The 27,669-nt window shown below is 38.0% G+C and overlaps 1 protein-coding gene across 8 annotated transcripts in view; it reads right to left on the reverse strand.

The window, feature by feature from the left end:
- Nucleotides 1-27,669, reverse strand: part of COL14A1 (collagen type XIV alpha 1 chain) — a 125,950-nt gene that overhangs the window by 16,866 nt on the left and 81,415 nt on the right. For all 8 annotated transcript variants that reach the window (XR_011737348.1, XM_071803834.1, XM_071803833.1 and 5 more), the window contains 13 exons: nt 26,766-26,930; nt 25,105-25,143; nt 24,749-24,887; nt 22,572-22,714; nt 21,509-21,618; nt 19,794-19,952; nt 15,406-15,483; nt 15,053-15,139; nt 10,798-10,851; nt 10,297-10,392; nt 9,140-9,193; nt 7,932-7,985; nt 934-987 (listed from right to left, as the gene is read on the reverse strand). Coding sequence is in view for 7 of the 8 variants with exons in the window: in XM_071803834.1 (XP_071659935.1) it covers nt 934-987; nt 7,932-7,985; nt 9,140-9,193; nt 10,297-10,392; nt 10,798-10,851; nt 15,053-15,139; nt 15,406-15,483; nt 19,794-19,952; nt 21,509-21,618; nt 22,572-22,714; nt 24,749-24,887; nt 25,105-25,143; nt 26,766-26,930 (1,232 nt within the window). In the remaining variant the exon portion in view is untranslated. The remainder of the gene's footprint in view (nt 1-933; nt 988-7,931; nt 7,986-9,139; nt 9,194-10,296; nt 10,393-10,797; nt 10,852-15,052; nt 15,140-15,405; nt 15,484-19,793; nt 19,953-21,508; nt 21,619-22,571; nt 22,715-24,748; nt 24,888-25,104; nt 25,144-26,765; nt 26,931-27,669) is intronic.

Raw genomic sequence — 27,669 nt, forward strand, 5'->3', positions numbered from 1 at the left:
GAGAAAGAAAATACTTAGTGGTGAGAACAATCAACATCCATGGAAACTGATGAGAGAAATAACTGTGATGGAGAGGAAGCGCACAAAGCAGACAGTTCTGCCAAAGATCAGAGATGCTGAGAGAGAGGACTAAGAAATGTATGTTGCAGGGAAAAGAGCAACAAAAGCATAGCTCTGAAAAAAACTCTTGAGAAAAAAGGACTTGTGTAGCTTGTTTTCTGGAACAGGACTGCTGGACTACAAGACTAAATCCTGTGATGTTACTACCATGTTTGGGGTCAACGGCTCAGAAAAATTCTTTGTACAAAGAACAGGATTGCTTGTAGAATACTCAATACCATCAGCAGTTTCACCTGATTTCTTAAATCTATCAAGAAGGCATTAACCTTGCTCTACTGCCCTATTTGAGAAGGATGAGACAGATTTTGGAGGCATCACGTCTTGCTTTGAAGGCTGAATGTGGCCTTTGCCGTGTCTCTTGATTACTTCATGAGAACATCTGAATACCTGCATTCACTGCCTGCCTCCAGACCAAGCGAAACTTGGCAATTTACTTCAATTAACAAAACTGATTTGAATTTCTAACAAAAAAAAAAAAAAAAAGAGTCTTGTTTCAAAAGTTAAGAGCCATATTAAGAGCCATAATACCCTTTATATATTGCAGTTACTTGACTAAGAACAAGCTATCAATCTACTGATGGAACAATGGTCTCTCCTTCCCAAGGGAGAAATTTTTTCTTGAGCTAATTAAGAGTTGAAAGAAATGACACTGGACGAGCAGTTCTCTGCCAACCCTTATGCGTCATGAGAATTTTAACTTCCAAGGAGAACCCTTGGCCTTGGTCTATCCGCTGAAGCCTAGATAACCATGATCTACAATCCCCCTAAATCCTGATGATTTTTACAGTAATTAATTCCACGGTCAATACTCACCATTGGGCCAGGAGGTCCTTGTGGGCCTGTGGGTCCATCTTTGCCAGGAAGGCCCTATAAGAGAGAAATATATGCAATTTTACTTGCTTTTTATATGAACTTTGTGAACCTGTTCTATTTCATCTAAAGTCTTTCTTTTTTCTTTTGCTTTTAATTAAATTAAGGACCAGTGGTAGTGCTTCTTTAGAAGAAAAGTCCATTATTTGCCCTGAAAAGAAGCTATATCATAGCTGACATTAAAAAAAAAATCCAACTAGCCTCACAATATTTTTGAAACAGCAATGCAAGACTCTTTGTACCGGCAACTTTCACCTCAGAGCAAATTTCACTCACAACGTTGCTGTAGCGAGTAAATGAGAGTGTTTGCTGTCAGACTGCTCTATCATAAGATGGGTCACATGCCTACATCTCAGTGGTTGCAATTATTCATGGTCCCGCTGATTACGTGCTGAAAGATGGCAATGGTGAGTCCATCTCCCTGCCCAGCGATGCTGCGCATGAGCAGGAGCCATCACCGAGGTCCTGCCTCAGGGAGCAGCAGCAACGCTCATGTGGTTTCCATTATGAACGTGCTTCAGAACTTCCAGAAATAAGAGCCAAAGACTAAAGATAACTTGGAAAGTGGAAAGCAAGCAAATCATGAGAAAAAAAAGACTGACCAGATGTAGAAGAAAATGCACTATTAATAAAGTATTCTTGCAAATTAACCCAGATGCACATTTTGTATCCACCTGCTATAACACATAGGTTTATGAACAGCCTGGTGCTAAGTCAATTCCTTAATTACTACACAGCCTGAAAAGGAGAATGTGATGCTATGTGTGGCTCAAGGCCAGAATATAGAAGCGAGAGTAGAAGGAAAGGAAAGGAAGGGTTTGAATGTGTTTATGATGACACACACAGTAAGGAACACTCTAGGCCTCAGTAACTCATACAGCTTCAGAAAAAAAAAGAAAAAAAAATCACATCTTTTTCACTTTGTACTTTTCTTTCTGAAACTTTATTTCTGACACATTTTTAGTAATGAATATAGCATGAACTACTAGTTTTATGCTTTACATAATTTGGAAACTATGATTCAAACCTGCTATCTTATGGTACTAAAAACTGCTTAGGGAATATTATCTGCCATGTACTGGGAAAGGATTTTTTAAAATCCCACAGGAAGGTTGTTTCAATGATAAAATAAGCCATATAGTCAACTCATATTACATCATCTATGCATCCTTAGTCTTGATAAGGAATACGTTCCCCTTTCACAGTGTAGCCAGATGGTTCCTGAAGCATTGAGGACCAAAGTAGCTCCTGTATCACAGTAAGAACTAAAGCAAATGTAACAGCTACGTGGCATCAAAATAAAGACACTCCTAGTGTCTCTGTCACAGTACTTTTAAGATATACACAGGGAAAAGATTGCAAGCATAGCTCAAACGTGCAAAGGAAAGCATGTTGAGTCTTCAAGACTCATATTTCCAAAGGAAGCAGACAATGGCATAAGGAACTTTGAAATGCATTAAAAACTATAAAATAGAGTTTCTGATATTCTCTGGAAGAAGCATTTAGTTCTGAACAAGGTTTTGAAAAATTCAACGATAACTATTCACAGTTTCATAATAACATGGAAGTTCCTAAAAAGTAATGCAAACTAGATTTGGTTTTGTAACAGTAGGATCTTGAGGAACACTGATAACCTCATATTTGTAAGTATATTTCACTTTCTAAAGAAAATATTTAGAATCTCTGTTTATTTTTGATCATTCTTAAGGCAGGATGAAAACTGGCTGGACCCTCTAAAGTGCTTAATTTAACTTGGAGGGAAATGTAGAGCTTTCCACCAACTTCTAGGATCTAGCGTGGATTCACAGAAACTTCTAAAGAAAAAGAATGCTGTATGTCACTCCCTTCTCCTATCCTAGAACTAACAGTATGACCATAATTACACTATCTTTGAATATATTTCACCATTTCTTTCCTTTGAGCAGTATTCTTACTCTTGGCTGCTCAAGAATCATCTCCTGCCTATTCTCCTAGGATTCATTTCTCTTGGCACTGTGTCTGTATCACTTGGCCACAAATAAATCACCTCCTATGGTATTTGTTACATGTGAAAATTACTGTTTATAAATGAAGTCAAAGAGAGGTTTGGTTCAAGAAAGAGTACGGTAATATCTATTCTCTCATGCAGGTAAAAGACAAAAGATACTTGTTACTGCTGCCAACAGGGTTTGAAGCTGATGCTACTCAGACCATCTGATGGCCTGAATGGATCTGATACTCTTTCTGAACTTGTGAGTAGTGAGCAAAAGAGATCAGTAAGTACCAGGACATTGGCAGGAAGACTGGGAATGTATTTCTTCTGGCTCTTTCTCACATTATTTTTAGTCTGTGTAATGTAGAAGAAAATAGAGCAGTGTGAGAATTCATAAAGCTATATTAAGAGCACCAAAGCCTTTAAGGTGTTATTCATTCTCCCACTTATGGAAATCTCCTCTTTGCTTAACCATCTCCAGAATTTCTGGGGGGAATTATGTAGCACAACAGCACTTTCTCTCTGATGCTGTCACACCCAGGACAGGAATGACTGTACAGAGCCACTGAATCTCCTCCACACAGCTGCATGTAGGATGAGACAGGTTTTGATGTGTGACCTTAGATGCAGGGCAGTTTAGAATCAAGATGCATATTATTTTGGAAGATTAACTTAAGTCAGGACATGTTTTGCCAATGTCATGAAAGAAAGTTATGGAGAAACAGTGTAACTATGACAGAATTTTTTATAAGGGATTTTATTTGCCAGAATACAAATGGCAACAAGGGAAACTATCATTACATGTTAGGAAAAAAGATGTTACAGTGAAGGCAGTCAAATAAATACCATTATGGGTTGCCCAGAGACATGCAGTCTTCACACTTGGAGGTGTTCAAAACTCAGCTTAACATGCACCTGAGTAACCTGATCTGATCGGAACTGTTTTGAGCAGACTGTTGGACTAGATGATCTCCTAAGGTCCCCTCCAACCTTAATTTTATTGTTCTATAAATCCCACTATAAGACTGTGCATTTAAACTGCTTACTGGAAATAGCTTCTGATTTATGCCATGCCCTGAACCACGTGCTGAAAGAGTTGCAATTGGCCCGATATAACACAGTCAAGAGGAATGACGAGCAATACACTGCAGAGGTCACTAGCCAGTGCCCAAAACCATGTTCTGACAATATCTAATTTACTAGTCTGGATGCGGGCTTTGTGTCTCACAGCTGGTCCCTTTGCCCTTCTGCTTTGACCAGGAGCCATTAGAAGCTGAAGAAATGTTTAAGAGATTGAATCATCCTCTCTATCAGTTAGAGGTATCTTTTTGCAGACCAGGGGCTTCAAGCATGATCAGGTAGCATTGGTTAATGCTTCTGGAGTCCAGGCTAGCTGCAGCACCTGAGCAATGGAAATCAATCCTTGACGGTTTAACTCTCTGCTCCCAACCCTGAAAGATATATAGGGAAACACATCCAGCAGAGCTTCCTCCAGAACTTTTTAACCTGCTAAGGAAGAGCCATGCCTTTTTGCCAAGGAGAAGCTTGATCAGGAGAACATACCCGTGAGGAAACCACCAAGCAACAGTGAACAGTCATAACATCACAGGTACAGGAGACACAAAGTTGGGAATCTGAAGGATGGAGGTCCCTCTCTACATTTTGTCATCAATCAGAGCATGCTTGCCACTCAGGATGATATATTGGGTTTCTCTTGTTGCAGCTGCATAGATCTGTCCTCTCGAGTGGCCTCGCTTTGCAAGAAAGAACAGGGATTGCAATTGTGATCTGACCTTGGATAGTAGCCATGGAGATATGGGAAAAGGAAGAATTTCCCCCACACCTACACATTTTAACAAGGGTCAGGCTCAGTCTGCTTCCAGACTTTATGTTCTTGGCTGAAAGAGATGAACCAAAATCACAAGAGAATCTAATTCCTGTCTACATACTCACCAGAAGCACGATGTCGGTTTGGATTCTCCCGCATGTGCAATTCAAGCTATAGGTTTCAATATGATATGCTTGGGAGAGTTGGTGGAGAAACACAATCTGTTCTCTTCAGTAAAATATTTCTATACTGCCAGCTACAGATATGGGACAGTAAGAGAGGATGTGAAGCAACCGCAGACCCAGCCATAAAATAAAAATAAACCATTTTCTATTTTATAAAATCTTTTCTAACACTCTTTTATAACTGGAAGCTGATGAGAGGCAAGGAGACTGTTCCTAGTGTGGAGTCTGAGATGTAGATTTAAACCAATTACCAGACAAGTTTAAAAATATTATCATGCATATTCCTTTTTACACTGGTTCAACCTTCACACAGTATTTTTATTACATCCCATGTTTTTCATAGGGAGGGTATTTCATTATGAAAATTATCTTTGTATGAATTCACACAACTGAGAAGGGAGATGCTCTATTTCTTAATGAGGTACTAAAAACCACGAAAAACAAACAAACCAGGAACTAAAAAGCAGAAGAGCAGAAATACAAAAAGAATCTTTATAGACTAATTGTTGAATAAAAACATTAAGATGAAAGAAAGGCCTTTTCTCGACTGATCTCAGAAATAAAAACAGAAATTGTGAATGCTAGAAATCAAAGCAAAAAGGTAGGAAAAAGAACTAAAAGTGAAATGATATCCACTACCAGCAACTGGAAGGAAAAAATCTCATTCCAGGACTTCTTGAGTCCAGCATGACATTATCCTCAGTTCAACAAAGGTCTCAGAGATCTCCTAATAAATATCAGTCCTGTGCTTACTCTCATTAAAATCACTGTGATTTAGACATCTGTTTAATTACTTTTCAGCATTGGTACCACTATAATACAAAATATTTAAATGAGCAATATATACTAAAGAGGAAATGAAAGCCAAGTGAAGAATAATGTAGAAAAAGTTCTAGTAGTATAATATCTGCAAAACAGTTTGGCATCTTGGCTAACAGGAGGAAGCCCAACAAAAGGAACATTTTACAAAAAGGCAATTTGCTTCTCAGGAATTCTCCAGTTCGCTTTGCTGTTGCTGCAGTTATGCCCATTAGAATTACGCCTTTCTCCAGCGCTCAGCCTTCAAAGAGACTGCGGCAAAATCATTGGTTTGAACCTTCATCCATTAAAAGCAATTTTATGTTGTCATAACTTCATAGGAATCAAATGAATTACACCACCACAAAATTAGTATAACATCATTGTTTGTTGCCATAGAAATAACTGCTGCTGGACAATATTGCACAAGGGTCACACAGAGAAAATAACAGGCTGACAGACCAGTGTTATGAGATCTAGGAGATTTATCCAGCTTCTTTGATTAACACAAAAAGAAAGTGAACACATGAACCAAACACCATTACCATATCTATAAAAACTGGCAATTTATTTAATTGCCCTGCCTTAGTATAGACGACACTGGGGTCTCGTACAGAATAAGCACCGCATGACCTTTCCAGGCTGTATCAAAAGCCTTTGCTGAACTAGTTTTTCACCCCAGTTTTTCTAAGATGTGCTGTCTCTGCAACAACCTGCTGACTTCCAGGTGGGAGAACTATGAGAGCTCTGAGCTGCTGGCTGACACCAAGACAAGGCTGGGGGCCTCCACTGCTAGATAGAAAGTTAGCTGCAGAATAAAGTAAAAACACAGAGTTCCCTGTTCCCTGAATTGCAGAATTCTCAGTGTCCCTTGTGACCAGGAATGCAGAAAGAGGAGACACGTAACCCTCACATGTACAGCGTCTAACACCAAGTCGCCTCCACCTGGCTGTGACCAAGATTAGACAGCGTGGTGGCAAAAATCCAAGTATTCATCAGGCTCCAGGTCTTTATTAACCTGGAGATGAAGAGGCGACACCAAGCTGGGGGAATTCAGGTGGAAAAATTCCATTACAGTAAAAAAGAACATTAAAAAAAAAACAACCAAAAGGGCAAAAATGATCTTCCATACAGAAGAAGCATCACAGTATTATAAAGTAGGAAAAGGAACACATTTACCTTCATATTTCATCACAACTTAATTGAAAATTAGAAGGCTATTCATCTGATTAGAAGGTTATTCATATGACTATAATGCTGTATCAATCTTTATCTTAATAAAATTACTTTCTTTTCTCGATTTTAGAGAAAAACATCTATGCATTGCTGAAATTGTACAGTAACTTCAGCAGAAGTAGTTTTATACATAAAAATATGACAACGCTTAAATTTGTAGCAGTGAGCTCCAACACACGTTTCGCTATAAGGAGTTTTGTTTTACAACAAGGTCTCAGGTCAATGCCGGAAATCCAGAGGAGGTTAACATATCCAAAAAAAGGATCACGAATACGTAAATCTTGTTCAAGTGAAACCAAAAGGTCATATTTAATAATTAACTTTTGCTGTAGACAATAAGCTAGTACTACGCTAACAGTAATTTTCCAGCATCAATCTAATAATGAAATTAAAATCCCACCAAGGAAACAGGGTGGAGGACTTACAGGTTTAACTGCACACGTGAAGATTTTTTTACCAATTCCTAGACAGATTATTATACATGATTATACATTCAATATTAAATTCCCTTGTAGGTGCCTCTGTTATTCATTAATTACCTACAAAGCAAATTTAGATCATCGCATTGGATATTGCATGTTGATTTTGTGCCATTTAGCCACTATCTAATTTTAAATGTATAAGCAAATGGTCTAACTGGCAATGCTGGACACTAGTGACATCGACTCCTGTCAAACGCATTGAACACAAACATAGTGCCTGGCTCCCCATTACTTGTTTAGTATTTCTCAACCCTGATCTACCAGATGGAAGGATACTCCACCCTATCTCTGTCTTCTCGGTTGATTGGCACAGAGATATAGGTCTCAAGAAATGATGGAATACAAGTGACATAAATGATAATAAATCAGCCATGCTGGGAATATCCATTATGGAATGGAAACTCTTTAAACAAATGCAAAACATGTTCATTTTACCTTACCCTTTGACCTTGAGCTCCATCTCTTCCGGGTGAACCTGATGCTCCTGGGACACCCTAAGCAAATGATGAGATCAAGTTAACAGAATCCAACCAAATCACTTTCCAGTGAAACTGGATTACATGCTTTTGGATAAATATTTTAGATAAATGGAAGTAGGGAATTCAATAATGGGTGGGGCCATAGAAGAGCTTGATTAAAGAAGGTATTTCTGTGAAATAAGAGATGGTTAAACACATTGTTAAAATGCACAGGATTCATAACCCCTCACTACAATCCTCTGTTAAGAACACTGACAATTTTGTCAACTCATTAAGCTGACAAGAGATTGATTTCCTACATCACTCCGATGTCGTGTCAGTGTAATTCCACTGCACAACATCAGTACCTTAACCTAAAAATACAACTGCTCTCCTTGCTAAAACATATTCTGTTACTGTAATGTTTGAAGTCAGAGAAATCCTGTCTGAGCAGGATCGCATGTTACATCCAGCTGTTCCCCATCGTTCAGATGAAATGTCACTCTCTGGCTCGGGACGGCCGCAGAGCAGCAGCCTGGGACCATCACTGCGGTGGTCCAGAAGGCTCACAAACCTGATTGATGAGGAAAAGCTGTGCAAGTTTACTATCCCTAGCACATATGAACAAGAGAGGTAACAGCCAATAAATACTGGACGTGTATCATCAGCAGAAGAGGAGCATCTGAAAACTGAAGTGTAAATGATCCTGGAAAGCAGCAAGAAATTGGAATGCAATCTCCAGGCTAAATAGCAGACACCAAACTGAGTAAGATGCACTGAATACTACAGTTCTTTAAGATGCTGATTCTTGTGAAAGATAGCATCAAAAGATTAAGTGCCTGATCTGTCCTTCTAGGTAATTCCAGGAGGAATTTAATGGGTTTAAAGTGAAAAAAAAAAAACAAACAAAAAACAAATGCTAATTATTCACTATGTAAGCAGAAATCTAAGAGTGGATAGTTTCTGAGTCTACAGAGACCATATTTGAGTGCTTAACAAGGTCAAGAAAGTAACTGGTTCCTCAGGCCCTGAATGATTCGGTCCTGGATTCCTGATTCTAAATCTCTGTTCAAATTCACCCCAACAACACACTTCTCCATTGTTTCAAATATGTGCCCTAAATTCACAGTGATGTCAATTCAACATTCAAACTTAGTAAGTGAGAGGCTAAGCAATAACATAGGGAATACCTGCAGGCCAGGAAAACCAAGATCTCCCTTCTCTCCCTTTTCACCTGGTGGGCCCTGCAAATTAAGAATCACACATAGTAAACCAAACACATGGTTACTTTTTTGGTTTTATATTTCCCTTCACCATTTTAAAGTTTCTAGAATTAACCCAACAAAACTATAGCCATTATGTTACAAAAAAGGTAGTTATTTTCTTTTCTTCTCAAAGGAATCTGTCTTCAGCCCTCAGAAGTATTTCCTATCATGATTAAACTAATGGATTTCTGTGGAAACTAGACATGTTTCTACAGTACACAGGCATGATAAAGATATACTTTTCCAGATAATTAACTAATTTTAATTACATTTTGTGCAGAAAAAAATTCTGTATCAAATAACTATTATTCTAATTAAGGTATTCTGTATTATTCTCTGATGACAGCATCATCAGGAATATACAGATTTCGTTACATGGTACAGCAATATCATATAGATAGGGTAAAAAGAAGGAAGTGTGTTACACTGTAGTAAATTCTGAAAAAAAGTCTAGCAGAAAAAGATGCATCTACTACCTTTCAAGGCTTGTGTGTACCTGTCCACCAGTGACATACATGAAATAATATTAGTGCTGCTGGTTCATTATTCTACCAACGTGTCTTAATGATGAAATTCTGAGACTTATTTCACAAGAGCATTGCAAACTCCAGGCTTAATCATCTCCTCTGATGATAGATTCTCTAACTGTAGTGAATACGATTGCTTAATTTTGGCAGCGAATGTGGTGTTCTTGCTTTGGTATACCTTTCAAGTCAGAACTCATCTGTGATGAGCAATACCACAACCAGAAAAAGATAAAATAATAACATTTCAGTTAGGGGGCATGTTAAAACCCTCACTGCAGTTTTTTTCACTCATCTCCAGGCTTGAGTCCTGATACTTCGGTCATACTCAACCTGCAATCAAATCCCTTCAGCTAACTAAAAGTTCAGGTCCAAGTGCAAACAGGAATGTTGACAGTGAACCTACATCCCTATAGATTAAACACAAATCTGTGATTTCACCTCAAATATTGAAATTCAGATTCTGATCAGGACACCAAAAGATATTTCAGTCTAATCTAAGAGATGTGCTGTTCAAAACATCACAGGAAAGAACCCTATTGATCTCATAAATCTCACTGGAAGCCCTTGAATAGAAAGTCCACTGGGTCCTTGTGGTCCTGGAGGTCCTTGCGGCCCAGGAACACCAATTTCTCCTCGAGGTCCATCTGGTCCCTAAAGTAGCACAAGACATAAGTCAGGCTCTTATCATATGGACAAAGGCAGCTTCTGTTTGGTTTGAAGAATTAAATACCAGTAGACACAAAAACATCTGAAATATGGGTTAAGATTTGACTGAGCAGTTAGGGTTCAATTTAAAATTGCCTGGATCCTTTATAAATACCAAAAAATGAAGATTTATGCTGCAACAGCAGTATTCTGAATTTTATATCTTTTGTCAAGGAACAAACAGGACAAGCAATTGTTATGAAAACAGACACAGCAAATGCCAATGGCATTTCACTGTGCTTTTCCTTGGCGACATCAGAGACAATCTGGAATTAATTTCAGGGTTTACATGCAGCAGAGATAAACCAAGAACCTGTGCATATGTGAACTGTAAAGCACTGTATGAAGTACCTTTGGACCAGGGTCACCACGATGACCTTTGGCACCTCGGACACCTGGACCACCCTGTGAAGCACAAGCACAGCACTTGTTGAAAACCAAAACTCTCAAATAAACAAAAACAAAACCCAGAGAAGCCCAAACATTTTTTTCTTGTTCCTGAATCAGTGTCCAGGAATCAGTGAATATCCTGTCCATCTCTTTCCACTGGAGTAATTAAACGGAGAACATACTTAAGTGTGGTGATACACAAAAACAGATTTAAAACCAGATGCGACTGCTTTCTAGAGCCAAATATGCACACCACATAAGCATCAAAATTACACTGAAAGCTACAATAGGGATGGAAATGTAAATATGTGGTCATGGGTTCCCTTCCAGTTGTTGAAACCCCTTGCACACCTATCTGTTCTCACCAAAATCTCCACACTGTTAAAGGCTGAGTTTCCAATGACTCTGGAATATCTTTCAGCAAGCACAACTCCAGGATCTACTAGACTTATCATGGTTTAATTGAGAGCTGCTCTTAGGTAAAAGTATTTTGCCTGTTTTTCTCTGTTTTGCTTTCTTCAGCAGTGCCTACATCTGTTAATCATTTATTAACCAACTGTTGCCTTTTTTATTAGTACCATCTGAGACACTGGAGTTGCATATATCTGTGGATGGCTGCCATGAATATGTTTTGCATATACATGCTGCATGTGCCTTGTCCTCTAGCTCAGCATAAGTATAGACATATTATTTTTTCTACTTCTTTCAGATCTATTTCCCTCTTCCCCCACCTGATAATATTGCTTAATCTCTTGGAATACAAGCTTGACAGGGATTCTGCCCTTCTTTGTACTCAAAAAGAACTTTGTACAACTAGGCCTCGTAACTGAATAGTGCTCTTTAGAGGTTACAATGAGTACTTATAAAAATAACAGCAGTTACATGAAACACATTAAAATAGAAAATATGCTTATCAGATTAAATGCATATCTAGTATCTATAAGACTTTCTATAGGAATGGCAATAACAGAAATGTTTGAAAGTACCAGAGTACTCTTGCTCTTCAATGAAGGCATCATGATCCACTCTTCACATGCGTAACCACAGAGCAGTTTTCTACTCCTTTCCTCAGCTCCTTCAGTCTTCTCACTTCCATCCCACTGCTCTGTAGCCACTACCCATTCCATCACAGTCACTCTGACCCTAAAATCTCACGCCACACTCCCCACAGAACCACGTTCCAGCTGCCAGTTCCCCAGTTCCAGGTCCTCACATCTCTGCATTCCAACCCAGCAGCTCCTTCTGCCCTTTCTCCTACCTCTCAGACTAAAAACTCCTCTGCAAATATTCAGCAGAATAACTGCAACTTTTTAACATACACAAAATCACACAGTGTTTTCTCATTTTGTTCTCAGAAATGGATCACATTTTTACTGAATAAAAATATATACTTAAGAATAGCCTGATGCTGAGCCATTAAATCATATGCTTTAAGATTCACACTGAGCTTGGTATACTTACCCATGCTTTGAACCCAGTAACCATTGCTTGGTAAAAGCACAAATTCCAGAAAAGCATTGATTTAAGATTAAAACATCATAGAAGCCTCCCTTATTTTTCTCATAAACTTGCTTTGGTGGTTATTCACCAGCACTGCTAAGCTTGTGTGACTAATTTGAAATTTTTCATTTCTTTGGCTTCTACTTCTAGCCAAGAATTCCTGTTATGCCTTTTTATCTTATTTTAAATAACTTCTTAATAGCCAGTGCTTTCCCACAGAAACAGTTCTTAATCAATTGTTATCAAGTCACCGTCTTATTTCTTTTTAATAGCTAAAGCCTATGGAGCACTGAAAGCTTTTCATTGCAATTAAACTTCTCCAGTCCTCCACTATTTTTTTCCTCTTTCCTCACCTTCTCCAGTTCTGCAGTACTCCTTGCAAAATGCAGCCATCAGGTTTGTGTGCTATCCTACTTTTACTTTGCATGGAGAACTTCAGACAGCATGATCAAATTTTGGCAAAGATCATCCTATAAAACCAGTGTCCCATAATGAAATCTGCCAGTTAATCTTAACTCTAAACGATACTTTGTCTTACCCAAAATGACCCACTTCCTAAAAGAGCTTAAAAAAGTATTTCCAGAGATAGTATCCCACACAAATGGAAGCCTTTTATTTGGAGTCTTTTTAGTCTAATGTTTAAAACTGGCTACATGGTAGAATCCTGATCCCTTAAACAGAAAACTCCTTGGCTTAGAGAAAAGTCACACGACATTTTAACGACTTGGAGCAGTGTTGACCAGACATAGCACATGTGACTTTCTGACTTTTGGTTGGCGCAGAGATGAATGCTGATTTTATTCTTTTGCACTGCTTTTTCCTAGGCCTCTTACTTTTTTCCAGAGCTATGCCATCTAACCGGCAAAAAAGTACCACTCCTAAGAGGCTGAGTTCCAGAATCACATACTTCCCTGTCTACACAGTGATTTTCCTGCTGGAATTCAAGCCTCCTCTTGCATGGCACTATGCTACTCAAAATATTGTTAATCTAAATGTAATAAATAGAAATACATTATTTTACTGCTGGATTAAGCTCTAGCAATTCCTGATGCGTTCTGAACTATAGTAAAACACACACTTTCAGTCAACTAATTTTTAAATAGTTTTCATTTTACTGTGAAATGTGGTCAAACCACTCAATTTCAGTTGCATTTTTTTGTGAATTATCCATTTTCTTTTTCACAGAACACAAATTAGACACCTGTATACAGCAATTAAAAATTTTAATCCATACTTGATTTATAACCTACATTCAAATAAGAGAATGGAATTAATTTTTCCTTGTTCAAGTTACACCTCTTCAGTGAATTTTCTCTTGAGTTCCTTTTCAAGGTTTTGTACCAGGGCTTGAAGAACAGTTCTTGCAAAAAGACTAACCTCTGAGTTGTTACTAGGATAAATGTCTGTTAGGATCTACTACATTAATGTCTTCTGTGCAAGTTAATTTTGTTGTTGAATGTGTAACTCATGTAATTTGCATATTTCAGCCTCTTCAGAAACTTATTTTCCTTCACATTCTTCACTGGCTTTTTCTCTTCAAAACATCCCAGACGCAGTAGGAGCAGAGAAATACGCAGTTCAAACCTGTTCACAAGAGGGCCTCATTTCAAGCTAACTTAGCAAGCAGCCCTGAAATTCCAATCAAAGTTATCAGTCTAGTTGTGAAAGAAAAAATATGTGACCATTCTACGAACAAGCCAGTTAGGAGTCTCATTAAACCAAACCAATAACAAACAGAGCCTACAACTGTTATAAACTGCTAAAAACCAGCCTTGAGATGTGAGACTGAGTTATCTAACTTTAGTGACCTGTATCTCAGTTGTCTGGTCTGATCCATTATCTGAGTTTTTCCATGAGCCAGTAAAGAAAAAGGAGATTTATCCCATCTTTCTAAGCTGCTACACTGAGATGGAAGGGAAGTTAAATAATTGCCTTCTAGGAAAGACTATCTAGTTCCACTGGTTATGCACGGAATTTAGATATACACTGACTTAACATTTACACAGTAAACACTTAGATGAGTGCTATCAAACTAACACCACAGCGCACAAGTAAAAGTTGTGACTCTGTATTTCATTATTCACTGGCAAGTTAGAAAAAGTTCCTATTCAACTTTCACCAAAGCCAGTTCATTTCATCCTGTCTTCCCTTTGCCGGTTTTGGGCACCTCTCTGCCTTGGGGAGCTCTCATAAGAACCAGCACTTCAGTTCTGCTTTCCCATAAATATTGTACTCAAGTAGGGCTTTTAAGACAGAAAAGTCTTCTTTCATCATGTATCACACAAGTGGCATTGTCATACCCCATATATTTAATTCATAAGAATACTGTAAACTGAGCATTTCAGAAAGCAAAACTCCAAGCTACATTTCATATACATGTGCTAGAGTAGACAGATAGCAAAAATAAATGGTACTGACTATGACATGTCTACTAATGCTACAGACCAGTAACAGGATTCAGTGTCTAAAGATTACCCTAACTGCTTCAGGTCTTGATGAAACCATTAAAAAATTAATGGACTTATTGGATGAGAAGGTTTTTTACATCATCTTAACTTGGCATCTTCCCTATGTATGTAATTTTATCTCTTTGCCAACATTTAAAACCCTAATTTAACCTAATTAGTTATACAAAGGGAGTGTATTCACATCTTGCAGTAAAGGTGGTCAGTGGACTATTCAGCACAGTTGACTACAAACCTGAATAAAACCTTACCGGTGGTCCAGGAGGTCCAAGGGGACCCTTATTAGCTTCTGAACAGGAACAAGCATGAGGAAGGGCAGGGCAATTTTCCTCATCTCTCTAAAGAAAAATCAAGATAGGTTGAGAATGATGTCCAAAACTTAGATTAAGAAGTTAAGAATTTTAGGAATCTAAGACCTAGTATTGTGTGGATGCCTCAAAAGCACCCATTTGATTTAGAAACATCCATCACATTCAATAGGACAAGTAATCCAAGCAGACTTGGGATGTTTTGAAAACTCTAAAGTGTCCATTTACATGAAAGTATTTGTCTCAAAGGGGAAAGTAAAGAGTAAATTCTGCAGTTATTGGAAGAAGTTTCTTACCAAGCCAGGAAGCTCACAGCATTTGTCCCGATTGGCCCATGAGGTGGCACAAACAATGTCAAACATCTGTAGCTGCAACTGTTTCAAAACAAGGGTGATGTACAAAATACCGTTAGTTGGTGCAAACTGGAACCTTCAGCAAGAAAAGTTACCTTGATCCAAGCACTCAGATTAGACAAATGCTATCAACTTCAACCAGCTAGCCACAAACATGCTATATTAAACGGTGAAAGGCTTGTGTTCTAACCAAATTGTCCTAACTATCAGAATTTACATGGATTGAGCAAGCTGTTCAAAGTTAAATGCTGAAGGAATTTGTTGGATTATCCCCACCTTCTCGATTAAACTCCTTACTTTGCCCAATGCTGCCTCTCAACACCTTTTTTTTTCTAGCAAAGGAGGCATCAAAAGACAGGCAAAAGAGAGCTCAGCTTCTCAAAACCAAGTAATTTCTCTTAACCCACTCCTATGGTGCTCAGATTTTATCTGGGACAAGGTCTCCTGTAGGCTATTACTTACACTGGAGCTGAGCCACAAATAATATTTATCATCTTCTCCAGTTTTATTTTACTTTAGAATATGCCCTCTCTTATCCATATTATCCCCAGGCAACGAGAGTTTGAGGATGGTGAAAAGCTTGCTCACCACATGATAACATGGGGCAGAAAATTCTCACCACAGGTCTTGGAAAAGGGTTTGGACAATTAATTTAACATACAAGAACACACACATTTGTTAAAAATAATGGCTGTTAGGTACTCAGAAACTGTATACTAAATACGACTCAATGGTAAAACCAATTGTCTCCCTTACAGCCTTAAACTGAACAGAAGGGTTTAGTGAGATGAAGCCTTCTTCTGTTACTATTTCTACTTTTTTTCCATGGCTCATTTATGTGCATACTGAGTAGAGAGGGGAATGGAACAGAACATCCCATTAAATTAACCCCACATGTTAAAAAACTTGAGGAACTGCTAGAGATAGAACTCGCTTTGGTTTTACTTCTATTATTATTTTCAGTGGCATTAATTTAACACTAGAACAGAGGAATGAATTTAAACACTTTCTTAAAGCCGCATTGCTTCTAAAGTTGTTAAAATGAACTACATATGCGTACCTTTGGTTTTGCCACTTTTTTTTCTTATAAAATATTTTAAACAAAGGAATACTTTCATATACATAGAAATTCTTATCTGCCAGCAGATTAGGTGGTTTGTAGATATGCTGTAATGCAGAAACAGACACACATGAGCTTGCTCCATGCTAAATGCCTTAGACAGCTGAAGTGCAGCACAAAGGCAGTTTTTGGACCCTTGGTTTGACTCCACAAAGGTCTGTCTGGAGTCCAACAAGTCTGTGTCCCTGGCTGGGTCAAATGCAAGATGGCTCCGTGTGGAACCACTTCGATGCTTCTTCACTACACATGCCAAAACTACTAATTCCGGGGGGACTCATTAGCTTGAGCACAGTAGCACATGAACATGCATGAACATGCAGCTCTGGGACTCGGAACAACCCTGGGCATTTCTGTGACGCTAAAGTAAGTGGTAGATGCCCCATCCCTGGAGACATTCAAGGCCAGGCTGGATGGGGCTCTGAGCAACGTGATCTGGTCGGAGATGTCCCTGCTTATAACAGGGGGTTGGACAAGGTGATCTTTAAAAGCGCCCTCTGACCCAAACTATTCTGTGATTCCAAGACATGCCAGAGAAGGAGTACAGAAACACCTGAGCTGGTTGTGCAGAAAGCAGCTTATGTTCAGGTGTAAGTGATATTGCCATGTTTCCCATAACCCAGTCCCTCCTATTCTGTTACCATGATCAGAAGGTTGACAGTATTGGCTGAATTTACGCAGCCCTACATAGGTGTATGTAGGCATTTGTGTTCTCTGGATTAGACAATCTAGAGATCCATAGTGATAAAGCATGTTGGTGTAAAATAAATAGCAGACATTCCCTCAATTGCCGTATTCACCACCCAAATGTTGAATGACTCAATATTCTTATTTTAAAATATTATGTGGGTTGCTTTGTCTCAAACTAAATAACCAAACAAAGATTTCTTTGCTACTGTTAAACATTTGTTCATCATTCTCTGTATTCATAGTGATTTTGCTTTCTAAATATTCAGGCCTGCAAGCAGAACCAGTAAGAGAGAAAAGTCTGAACAGGCTACAGTTCTGGAAAGATTTCTCAAGAGCAGACCACATCACATATTACTTTTTTTTAACAGTATATATACACAGGGTAAACAAATATATTAAAAAAAAAATAAATAAAGAGAAGGTTTGTGCACTGTAAACAAACTGTGTTTTAAAGCTGGACTTTTCATTAAATCCCACCGAAGGAATAAAGAACATTACTTGTTGCATGTCACAGTCAGGTTTTATTGCTCTAGCTGGCTGGAATGCCCAATCCAGAGACACTGCACTACCAAAGGATGTTAAAAGATATCTTTAGCCTAATCCCCTTTTTGTCCTATCTCTGTGTGTTCATTGAACTGTTGCACACCACACGCATTGATGGGAAAAAACACTGACGCAAATATATTCCTTCAAAAAGGAAATGTTTTGCAAAATTCAGTTGATTGCACTGGATTAATTTCTATTAAAAAACAAAAAAACCAAACCAAACCAAACCAAACCAACCAACCAAACAAACAAAAAAACCACAACAAAACAACCAATCAACCAACCAAAACCCACAACAAAAAAACATTCTGACAATGTTAAACTGTTCCACGTGAATACAGTCAGAACAAAACATCCAGTTTTATTCCAGAATAACTGCCTGCCTGCTTTTATTTTATGTAATTAGCATCTCTAAAACCAAGATTAAAGCATTTCATGAAAATAGAGCTGGGAAAAAAAGACCTATTCAGAACTATCAATAAACACCAATTTTCATATAAATTCAAAACGATTTTCAGAACGTTTTACAAAACCAAAATTTTGTCGTATGTATGCCTTCATGAACACCTCTTAAAACTGTGGAGATACTGGAATGAACTAAATCCCAGAATTCTATTTGCAACAGTGGCACAAGTGATATCTAATGGAGCCCAAGGGCCTAAGTTAAAATTCTGTCTTGGTCTACAAGCTTCCAATGACTTTCACATCAGGGGTTTCCTGCCTCAGATTTGTTAACAACCAATATTTCCCTTTTATTCCCTTCTCTACAAGCTATATAACTATTTAGGACCCACAAAATTCTATGGTAAGGAGCTGCACTGATCTGCCACCTGTTTTGAGAAGAACGTCTTTCCTGCCTCCTATCAGTTTCCTTTGATGTCCTCTAATTTTTGGAGCAGAGGAAACCAACTCGTTCATGCCTTAAATGTGACTATTCACACCAGTTCTGCTCAATATGAATAAAATGTGCAGAATGGAGACTTTAAAGAATGGTATTTGGGTGCTTTCTTGACCTGCTTGTAATTTGGTCTATGTGGTAACATTTGAAGGCAGCTAAACAGTACTATGGAGTAAAGAATTTTCATCCGTAGCTACACATTTGTAGTCTTACGTCAGTTTTACAGTTCATTTGAACAAAACCAAATTTTTCAGTGAGTGGGCCGTCTGACTTATCTTTTAAAGATTCCTGGGTTCTAACAAAAGACACCATTTCTTTCCAGATCTCTACAAAGCCTTCTCTAATTCCAAGATTTCCTAAGTTTGCCTTTTTCTGTTTCTATTGAAATGTGACTACAAAGGTTTCTCTGTGTAATTGTCTTTACAGGCTTCATATAATTATTACCCATAAGTCTGAGGCCTAAAGGCTCTTTTTTGTACACAGAGATATATGCTGAGGGCTTATTTTTTCCTAAACAAGAGTACTTCCCTACAGTAACAAGTAAATGCATTTTTGAAACCTCATTCCTATTCAAATCAAGCCTCGGGTTCAAGGTTCACATTCCCTGCTAACCTCATTCTAGGGTCAAGAAAGTTCAAAGAAAATCAGCAAATAGTACTGCATGGAAAAGAAGCCTTCCTGAGATCATCACCAGACAGTTGGTTCTTCCCCAACAACTAAATACACCTGAAAAACCCAAACAAACGTTCTTAATGCCATCTGAAGCCAAATGGAAAGACTCCCATAGGTTGCTGTGCAAACAGAAAGATCAATTACTGCTTCTAGGAGAATAATTTTGGAGGAATGAGAGAGCACTTAAACTTGGGGAGGATCTTTCACATTTAAAATATTTTATGTTATAAAAGAACTAGATATACTAAGGCAGGGTTTTTGGGGAGCCATCCGTTTCAAACCACTTCAGTTATTTAATGAACTGTTTCAAATATGAGTTCACTCTACTTTAATTTAAAACAAACTGCAAAGATTCCAAACACTTGTTTTTAGGATAATTTAAATAGTTTAAAGAATTGTTCTACTCACTGGTGCAGAGTTGTCTCTTGGTCCTCGGGATCTGACCATCCTCCCCAGCACCTCTATGCCATCAGAACTAATATTCCCTGCTGCATTAATGGTCTTCTCACTCACTTGCTTGCAGTCAATAATTATTTTGGCTGTAGTCTTGCTGATAACAACATGCAACTAAGCAAAAGAAAAGATGCTTTAACAACACAAAAAAAACATGTAGGATACACTAATCTCCTGGGAAAATGGGGGCATTTTTTGAAATGAGCGCCTAACTCCATGTTTGCTAATGAAACTGAGAATAAACCATAGAAAATAATCTAAATGACCTCTAGAGGTCACTTCCAACTTGAATTATTCTATGATTCTAATCTGTTTCATGGATTTAGTTTATTTTACTGCTTATAGAACATTTGCATACTAGTAGGCACCTTGCATAATTTATTCATTAAGAAAATAATTTATCCCAATGTTCATATACCACCCAGATTGCAAAGAATCCTTGATTTATATGGTCAGTGATAATTCCTGGCCCTTGTATGTTTTTCACCAATCCATCCTTTACATCCAGTTGCAAAAGCCAAAACTAAGCAGTAAAATTTAGCCTCCAAATTACACATTAACCACACAGTAAGACCTTTCATAGTAAAGTTTTTATACCGAAAAAATCAAGCCACATCTAACGCAGCACAGAAAAGCAGAGCACAGCAGCAAAGTTACTTCCTTCTGCCTTGCCTCGCACTCTGTTGTCCATCGCAGAGAGGACAATCCTACCCACAACTGTCCTGCCATGTACAAACCCTCAGTTAAGCAAAGGAAAGAACAATTTTTCTGGGGGTAGACCAGATGAAGACCTGGTAGAAATGCAGTATCTGCTCGATACCAGGCCACTACATGGAGATCAGAGCTCAAGGCGTAGGAGAGAACGCCAGGATGAACTCCTGTAGCTGCTTTGCTATGGGCTCAGCTAGAACTCAATAACTGAAAATTGGCTGTAAATTTGGTCTCCTGTGCCTTTCAAACACAAGTACAGCAAGGATCATCATTTAAAAATGCAGAAAAATGCTTAAGAGGAGAATCTGGTTAAATCTCATATATTCCTCCAAAGCACAACTTAAAAGAGTCAGAATCAGACCCCAGCTCTGACCTGCCTTCCCTTTCTCACTCCACTGATTAAAAACGAAGCATAGAAAAGTTAAGCTCTGTAAATACCCTCAATGTCTCTCTACAACAAATATGTGCTATAATCCCAGCACTACTTCATCTGCCTTCAGAAAGAATGTTACAAGTTCTCTAACAGCCAAGAGAAGTTCGACATGGTATAGCCCTTAAAATATGTCTAAAAATAACAACTCTGGTCAAAAGAACGATAATTCTTTTTGCTGGACCTTTTCTTCTCCTTTTGAGTGACGTTTCCAATCCAAACCTTAAAAGGAAAAGTAAATTTATTTCTAAAGTACTTTTGATGGCAAGTATTTTCAATTGACTCTATAATACAAGCACAAAGCATGAGATTAAAACCAATCACATCAGCTTCATTAGAAAAATTAGTATTTTTTAATGTTAATTCAATATTGCAAAGAAACTTAAGAAAGCTTGATAGATGATTCTGAATATGTAAAATACATTTATTTTGATAGTAGCTGACCACATGACAGAAGATTCCAAAACATGAAAAGCTCCAAAACCTGTATTCAGAGTGTTGGGTTTTTTTTCCTATTACCATTACTAACCTTATGAAAACTCCCATAAAATATCTTCCTTATTTCAGGACCTTCAAAAGTCACAGTTTGAAAATCTCCTTTGTAGTCGTAGTTAAAAAAAGTCAGAGTTTTACCACCATCTGTGTGAGAATAAAAATAAAGGCTCTGTGTTCAAGGAAGAAAAGGCCTTGTACATTATTTGAAAAGGTCACTTTTGTGTTTAACAAAGATGATCAGAGATGTCAGATCAAATGTTAGTAAAACATATTCTTAAGTGATTTACTGACCTAGAAGTAACAAGTTCTCTCAGAGAAATGCTCTTCCCTGGTTTGAGAAGAAGGATGGGCCAACAACTGGGAGTTTGCCTCACCCACATCTACCTACTCTCCCACTAATTCTCTGGGAGACCTGGACAAGGAAAGGAGGCATGGATCCTCAAGCTAGCTAAATGTCTAATTCTCACCTATTTCAATACGACATATCTAAAAAATCATAGGAAAGACAGATAGAAAGATAAGTACTAATATATCTCTTTTAAAATTGGCAGCTTAAAGAACAGCTGTCATGGTATCTAGATCTTTTCAACAGTAAATATCAAATCCTTCTGAATTATAATCCCTGCTTTACAGTTGTGGAAGACAAATCAAGTAGCAATGAAGGGAGTCATCGAGAGTTCATGTCTCTAGCTCTGAGTTGCTACCCACCAGATTGCATTGCCTCTCCTCGTGCTGTACTGTCTGCATCGCTGCCATACATCAAACAGATTCTGTTAGAACCAGATTCAGAGCAGTGGGAATTTTAAAAGCAAATGAGTAGCTCCCTTATATCAATTTACCTCTAGTACAGCTCTTTGGATTTCAGTATCACTGTTCCCAGTTTAGAGCAGCATATTCATAATTTGACTCTAACTCCAAATTAAACTCAGTTAAACTAAATCTAAAAACCATCCATTGGAGACTATCACCTTCCAGATCTGGGGAGTTGTCTGGCAGCAAATTAAAACATTGGCAATAATAAATCTAGACACAGAATGAGTTATTCATACAGTTAAAGAAAAAAATCACTGATAAAATACAAAATACATAATACATACTATCTAAAATAACTCCAACCAGTGGTTCATATTTTTCATTTAAAATCTCCCAAAGAGCAAATGGCTCCTGAGGTGTGTCAGGAAGGATGCGAAAGAGAAACGTAATGGTGTAATCAGAAGGGAGACCTTCAGGATGCAAATACCTGTAAGAGAAATAATGTCTTTTAAACTGAAACAAACATTAAATCTGGTGATTTTTTCACCAGATGCTCAGTTAACACACTTTCTATTACTCTGTATATTTCCTCGGAAATCAAGACTGGGAAGTGATACGAAGAAACATCTGCAAAATCTACTTAACTTGATAGCTACCAAAAGAATATTTATGGAGAAAGGAGAAGTTATCTTTTTCCTTGAAATTTATAAAACTGCCCTCAATTATTTTTTTTTAATTTGAAGATCAAATCAGAGGTCACTTTGAAGTTAATTAATTATATTAAAAGCTTTTAAAAATAGTAGCCACTTGCAAGACCTTTGCTATTGTCTGGTTTAACAGACAATGAAAATAGAAACTGCTTGAAAGACCCATCTCAATAGACAGGTTCTTTGTCATTAAACCGTCACAAACAGATAAAAATTAGGAATAACAGGGAATGTAGTTTATACATTTCAAAGCCAACTATCAGAAAGTGAAGTCAAAACAGAACACACATACAGAAATACAATCTGTTCTCCCAGATGTTTTGCAGAAGAGAGAGGAAGTTTATGATATAAAAGTAGTATGTTATTTTATGCCATTTCCTGAAATTTGTTATTTAGTACTTTCCATTTAATTTAACCTTTCATTGTCAAATCCCAAATTTGGAAATTTGGACAAATGTCTGAAATTACTGACTACATTTTGAAAATGTTACTTAGCTTGATTCCTTAAAATCATAACAAAGGGTGATCTGAAAGATGTCTAAAGAGGTTATTTAATCAATTTCTTTTCCCCAAATATGGTATTTTCCTTATAAAGTGTTTCTAGCACATATAAGATGTATAGATATGAATCACGCTGGAAAAGGAGTTAAATGCAACATATAATCAATATATTTTGCACAGTGATCTGTAGATGATCAAACATGATGTTACACTGTGCATTTCCATAGAGACAAGACAGAGGGAACTCAACAGATGAACAAAGCTTTACAGCGTGCCCATTGTACCGAGCACAAATGAAAGAAAATTCAATAGGCAGGTTGGGGGAAACATGAGGTTTGGGGATGCAGAACTCAAAAAGAATAACATTAATGACACTCGGTGCACTGATGAGATGACAAAAACAAGTGATACTATTCAGACATACCTGTAGATCATCAAGAGAAAGGTATTCTCTGAACCATGAAAGGGAGTGAAAGCCTAACGAAGCAGTAAGATTGGGCTGGGGTGGCAGCTAGAGAAGAGCATATAAATGCAGCAGTTCCGATTAAAAAGAAGCAGAAAGGAAAAAATAAGTGAGAAATGCTAATCCCTGGAAATTCCAGTCCATCTAGATCCAGGAGGAAATTAAGCACAGAGAATGTGAAGCAGCTCCAAGAAGTTTAGCTCCAACTGGGACGCAACAGGATAATCACACAAGAAGACTAAGACGAGATATAATATAAACCTTGAAATTAATTTCCCATTGTTTTTCTTTCTTCTTTATCTCAGCTAAAGAATACTTTTCGTTACACCTTCCCATGTTTAACCCAGTAGGGCCACTGCTTTATTCTGGTGCCAGTTAATATAAAGTGGCAGACTGGACTGGGCGGAACTAAACACAACATACACGCTGTTCATAGAAGAAATTGAGAGTTTCCATCACTTCCCTTGAGATATTCGGCACTCTATGAGCCTTCAACCCACATTGCAGAAGAACCTTCCACAAAGTATAATTCTACATACTCGAATCTGCCCAGACATACGCCTGCATGAAATTGCTAGGTGCTAAACTGGCACCAGCCTGAATTTGGCTCATGTGGAAAACCCAGAACAGCCAGTGGGTTCACCTACTTTTACCTATAACTGCTATTTTTGAATGAAACTGATTGAGGACTCAGGACACCAAACAGTCTTCCTGTTCATTAGTATAATGTCGATATACAAAAGTGTCTCTGCTCTTCCAACATGAAATTACTAGTCCTTGAAAAGAATAATTGCCTGCACTGGACAATTTTCTTAATGTGTTTTATGAATATTTACATGTCAATACATACTTGGTAGGCTGGGATACCAGGGCATCCTTGTGCAGTCTGTAACATGGGTAAACATTAAATGTACCAGGTTCCATTGATACCCCTTCCACAGCTGAAAACTCCTTTTCCACCAATCCAAACATTTCCATCATTTTAAATCCTGGAAGGCATCAAAATATATATTCTATTAATTTAAATTAATACCACATCAAAAACACTAAAAAAGGACAAAGTCAGTTGCATCAAACAGTTTCATATCACCATGTGTTTAACAGTTTCTAGCATATAGGGAAATTTATTGCCCAATATTGTGAAAAATCAGGTAATGAAAATTATTACATAAATCAGGAACAATAATGAACACAAAAATTCTGTACCTGCAAAATTGTTGCCATCTTTAACTACCAATGGGCACGCTGGAAAAGAAGAAAAAAAATATTTAAGAATACAAGAGATGTCCTACTGGGTCAGAACAACGATCTACTAAGCTCTACTCTATCCCCAACAGTGGCAAAAAGAGACGGCGTTTAGGAAGGGCATGCAAACTTGGCCACTTTTTACTCCATTCTGTTATAGCTCCTCAGGTTCTACAGGGGTTGTGGCAAAAAAGTTAATGTGTACATCCCTGTTTCTCCAATATATATCCTTTTATGGATTTGTTGTCTATTACTTTGTCTTATCCTTCTATGAACCTGCCTTCACAACCTCTTGTGGCAACAAATTCACTGCCTGCTGCGTAAAAAAAAAAGTATGTTTTATACTGGGTTTTAACCAAGTGCTCCCCAATTCTCTATTTGTGACCTTCTCCAGCCCAACTCTGTCTCAAGTTCAATTACTTTTAAGTACTGAAAGGCCACAATAAGGCCTCCCCAGAGCCTCCCCTCCCCTCCCCTCCCCTCCCCTCCCCTCCCCTCCCCTCCCCTCCCCTCCCCTCCCCTCCCCTCCCCTCCCCTCCCCTCCCCTCCCCTCCCCTCCCCTCCTCTGAACACACATGTCTCTCAGCCTGTCCTCACAGCAGAGCTGTTCCAGCCCTCTGATCATCTTGGTGGCCCCCTCTGACCCCTCTCCAACAGGTCCATGTCTTTCCTGTACTGAGAGTTCCAGAGCTGGACACAGGACTCCAGATGGGATCTTGCCAGAGTGGAGTAGAGGGGCAGAATCACCTCCCTCAACCTCCTGGTCATGCTCCTTTTGATGCAGCCCAGAAAATGGCTCTTGTCCAATTTTTCATTCACCAGAACCCCTAAGTCCTCCTCTGCTGGCCTGCTCTCAATCCCTTCATCTCACAGCCTGTACCACGAGTTGCCTCGACCCGCAGGACTTTGCACTTGGTCTTGCTGAACCTGATGGCGTTCACAGGGGCCCACTGAGAAGGGTTGAGAAAGGTTGTGCAGGTCCCTCTGGATAGTTTCTGATCCCTCAGACATGTCAGCTACACCGCTCAGCTTGGTGTCATCTGCAAATGTGCTGAGGGTGCACTCAATCCCACTGTTTGCCATTGATGAAGATGAAATAGTACTGGTCCCAGTACAGATACCCCTGAGGGACACCACTTATCACTGATCTCCACCTGGAGATTGAGCTGTTGACCACTACCCTGTGGATGCAACCATCCAGCCAATTCCTCATCAACTGAACAGTCCATCCATCAAATCCACCAAATTAACCATGTGCTTTGAGTAATAATGGATGTAGCTAACTCTACTCTTAGAGGTGGTTAAAGTAACCTAGAAAATAAAATACAATTAACCTTTTATGACTAAATTCTGAACCATTAACAATGTTTCAAACCTGAAATAACTTTTTGACAACCAATGGGTGTATTCTGGATTTACAGCAAACAACCATTAATTATTTTGAAGTCATAAGGCCTTCATTTCCTTAATCTTTTATGGAAATAGCATGAGTTATAATATCTGCAATAAATTATGTTTAAAAGATTGAGAATACCTCTAAATAGAAAAATAATAGAACACACCCCCCCCCAAGTATTTAGCACTTATTATTCTAGAAGTAAGTGTAAGATTAAATGGCTAACTTGCTGATGCGGTTTCACAAACAAAAGTGATCAGCTCATCTTCAATTTTTGTAAAGGCATCAAAGTCATCCACAAAGAAGACATGTCTTTCACTGGGCTTGCTGCCAATATTAACTAACTCTGAATAGTCAGCATCAGCTACTCCAATAGCAAAAAAGCTGAAACCTGTAAAACAAAAAAGAACGCTCTTATGAGTCATTCATTTAGAGAGTGGAAATATAATATGAACACGACTGTATTTGCACTGGTTGCTTTCCTGATTAAGTACAAAGATGGAAATTTTATTAATATCCTATAACAAGAGAAAATTCATGCATGTAATTTAAAAGGTAATACATTCTCTGTAAGCTATTTATTTTGGCTATTTATGCTTAATCAGTTAAAGTTAATGCTTAAGTGTTTTCTTGAAGATATATAGGACTACTCAGTAGTTTAAAGTTTTAGAATATGTTTAAATGCTTTTCTAATTTAATGCTGTACTATATTACACACAAAAACATCAATGTATCAAGTATATCAGAAATAAAAAACATCAAAATTAATTTCCTGTAGGTCTTCTACAGTTTTTGGTCTGTGCCATATATTAATCCGTTTTCAAGCCGCCGCCTCCTCACGAGTGAGCACTGAAATAAATGCATTCTCATTTCATCAGCAACTTAACCGCAGTAGTTGAGTATCTTCTTTATATTCGGCACAAGTATAGTTCAAAATTTGAGCCTGACTTCAAAGGTTTAAATGAAAGGGGAATTGTACCCTATATGTTGGAAGAATAGCAAACTAGCTAAAAGTTTTTCAACATTTTCCATTCCATAAAAAAGAAAAAACCTGTCTAAATCAGGCTGAATATTGTTAACAAATATACTGTTCTTGCATGGTTCAGTCCCAAATTTACTCCAGTCAAGCA

The sequence above is a fragment of the Patagioenas fasciata genome, chromosome 2, assembly GCF_037038585.1.
Source record: "Patagioenas fasciata isolate bPatFas1 chromosome 2, bPatFas1.hap1, whole genome shotgun sequence".
Taxonomy (NCBI): domain Eukaryota; kingdom Metazoa; phylum Chordata; class Aves; order Columbiformes; family Columbidae; genus Patagioenas; species Patagioenas fasciata.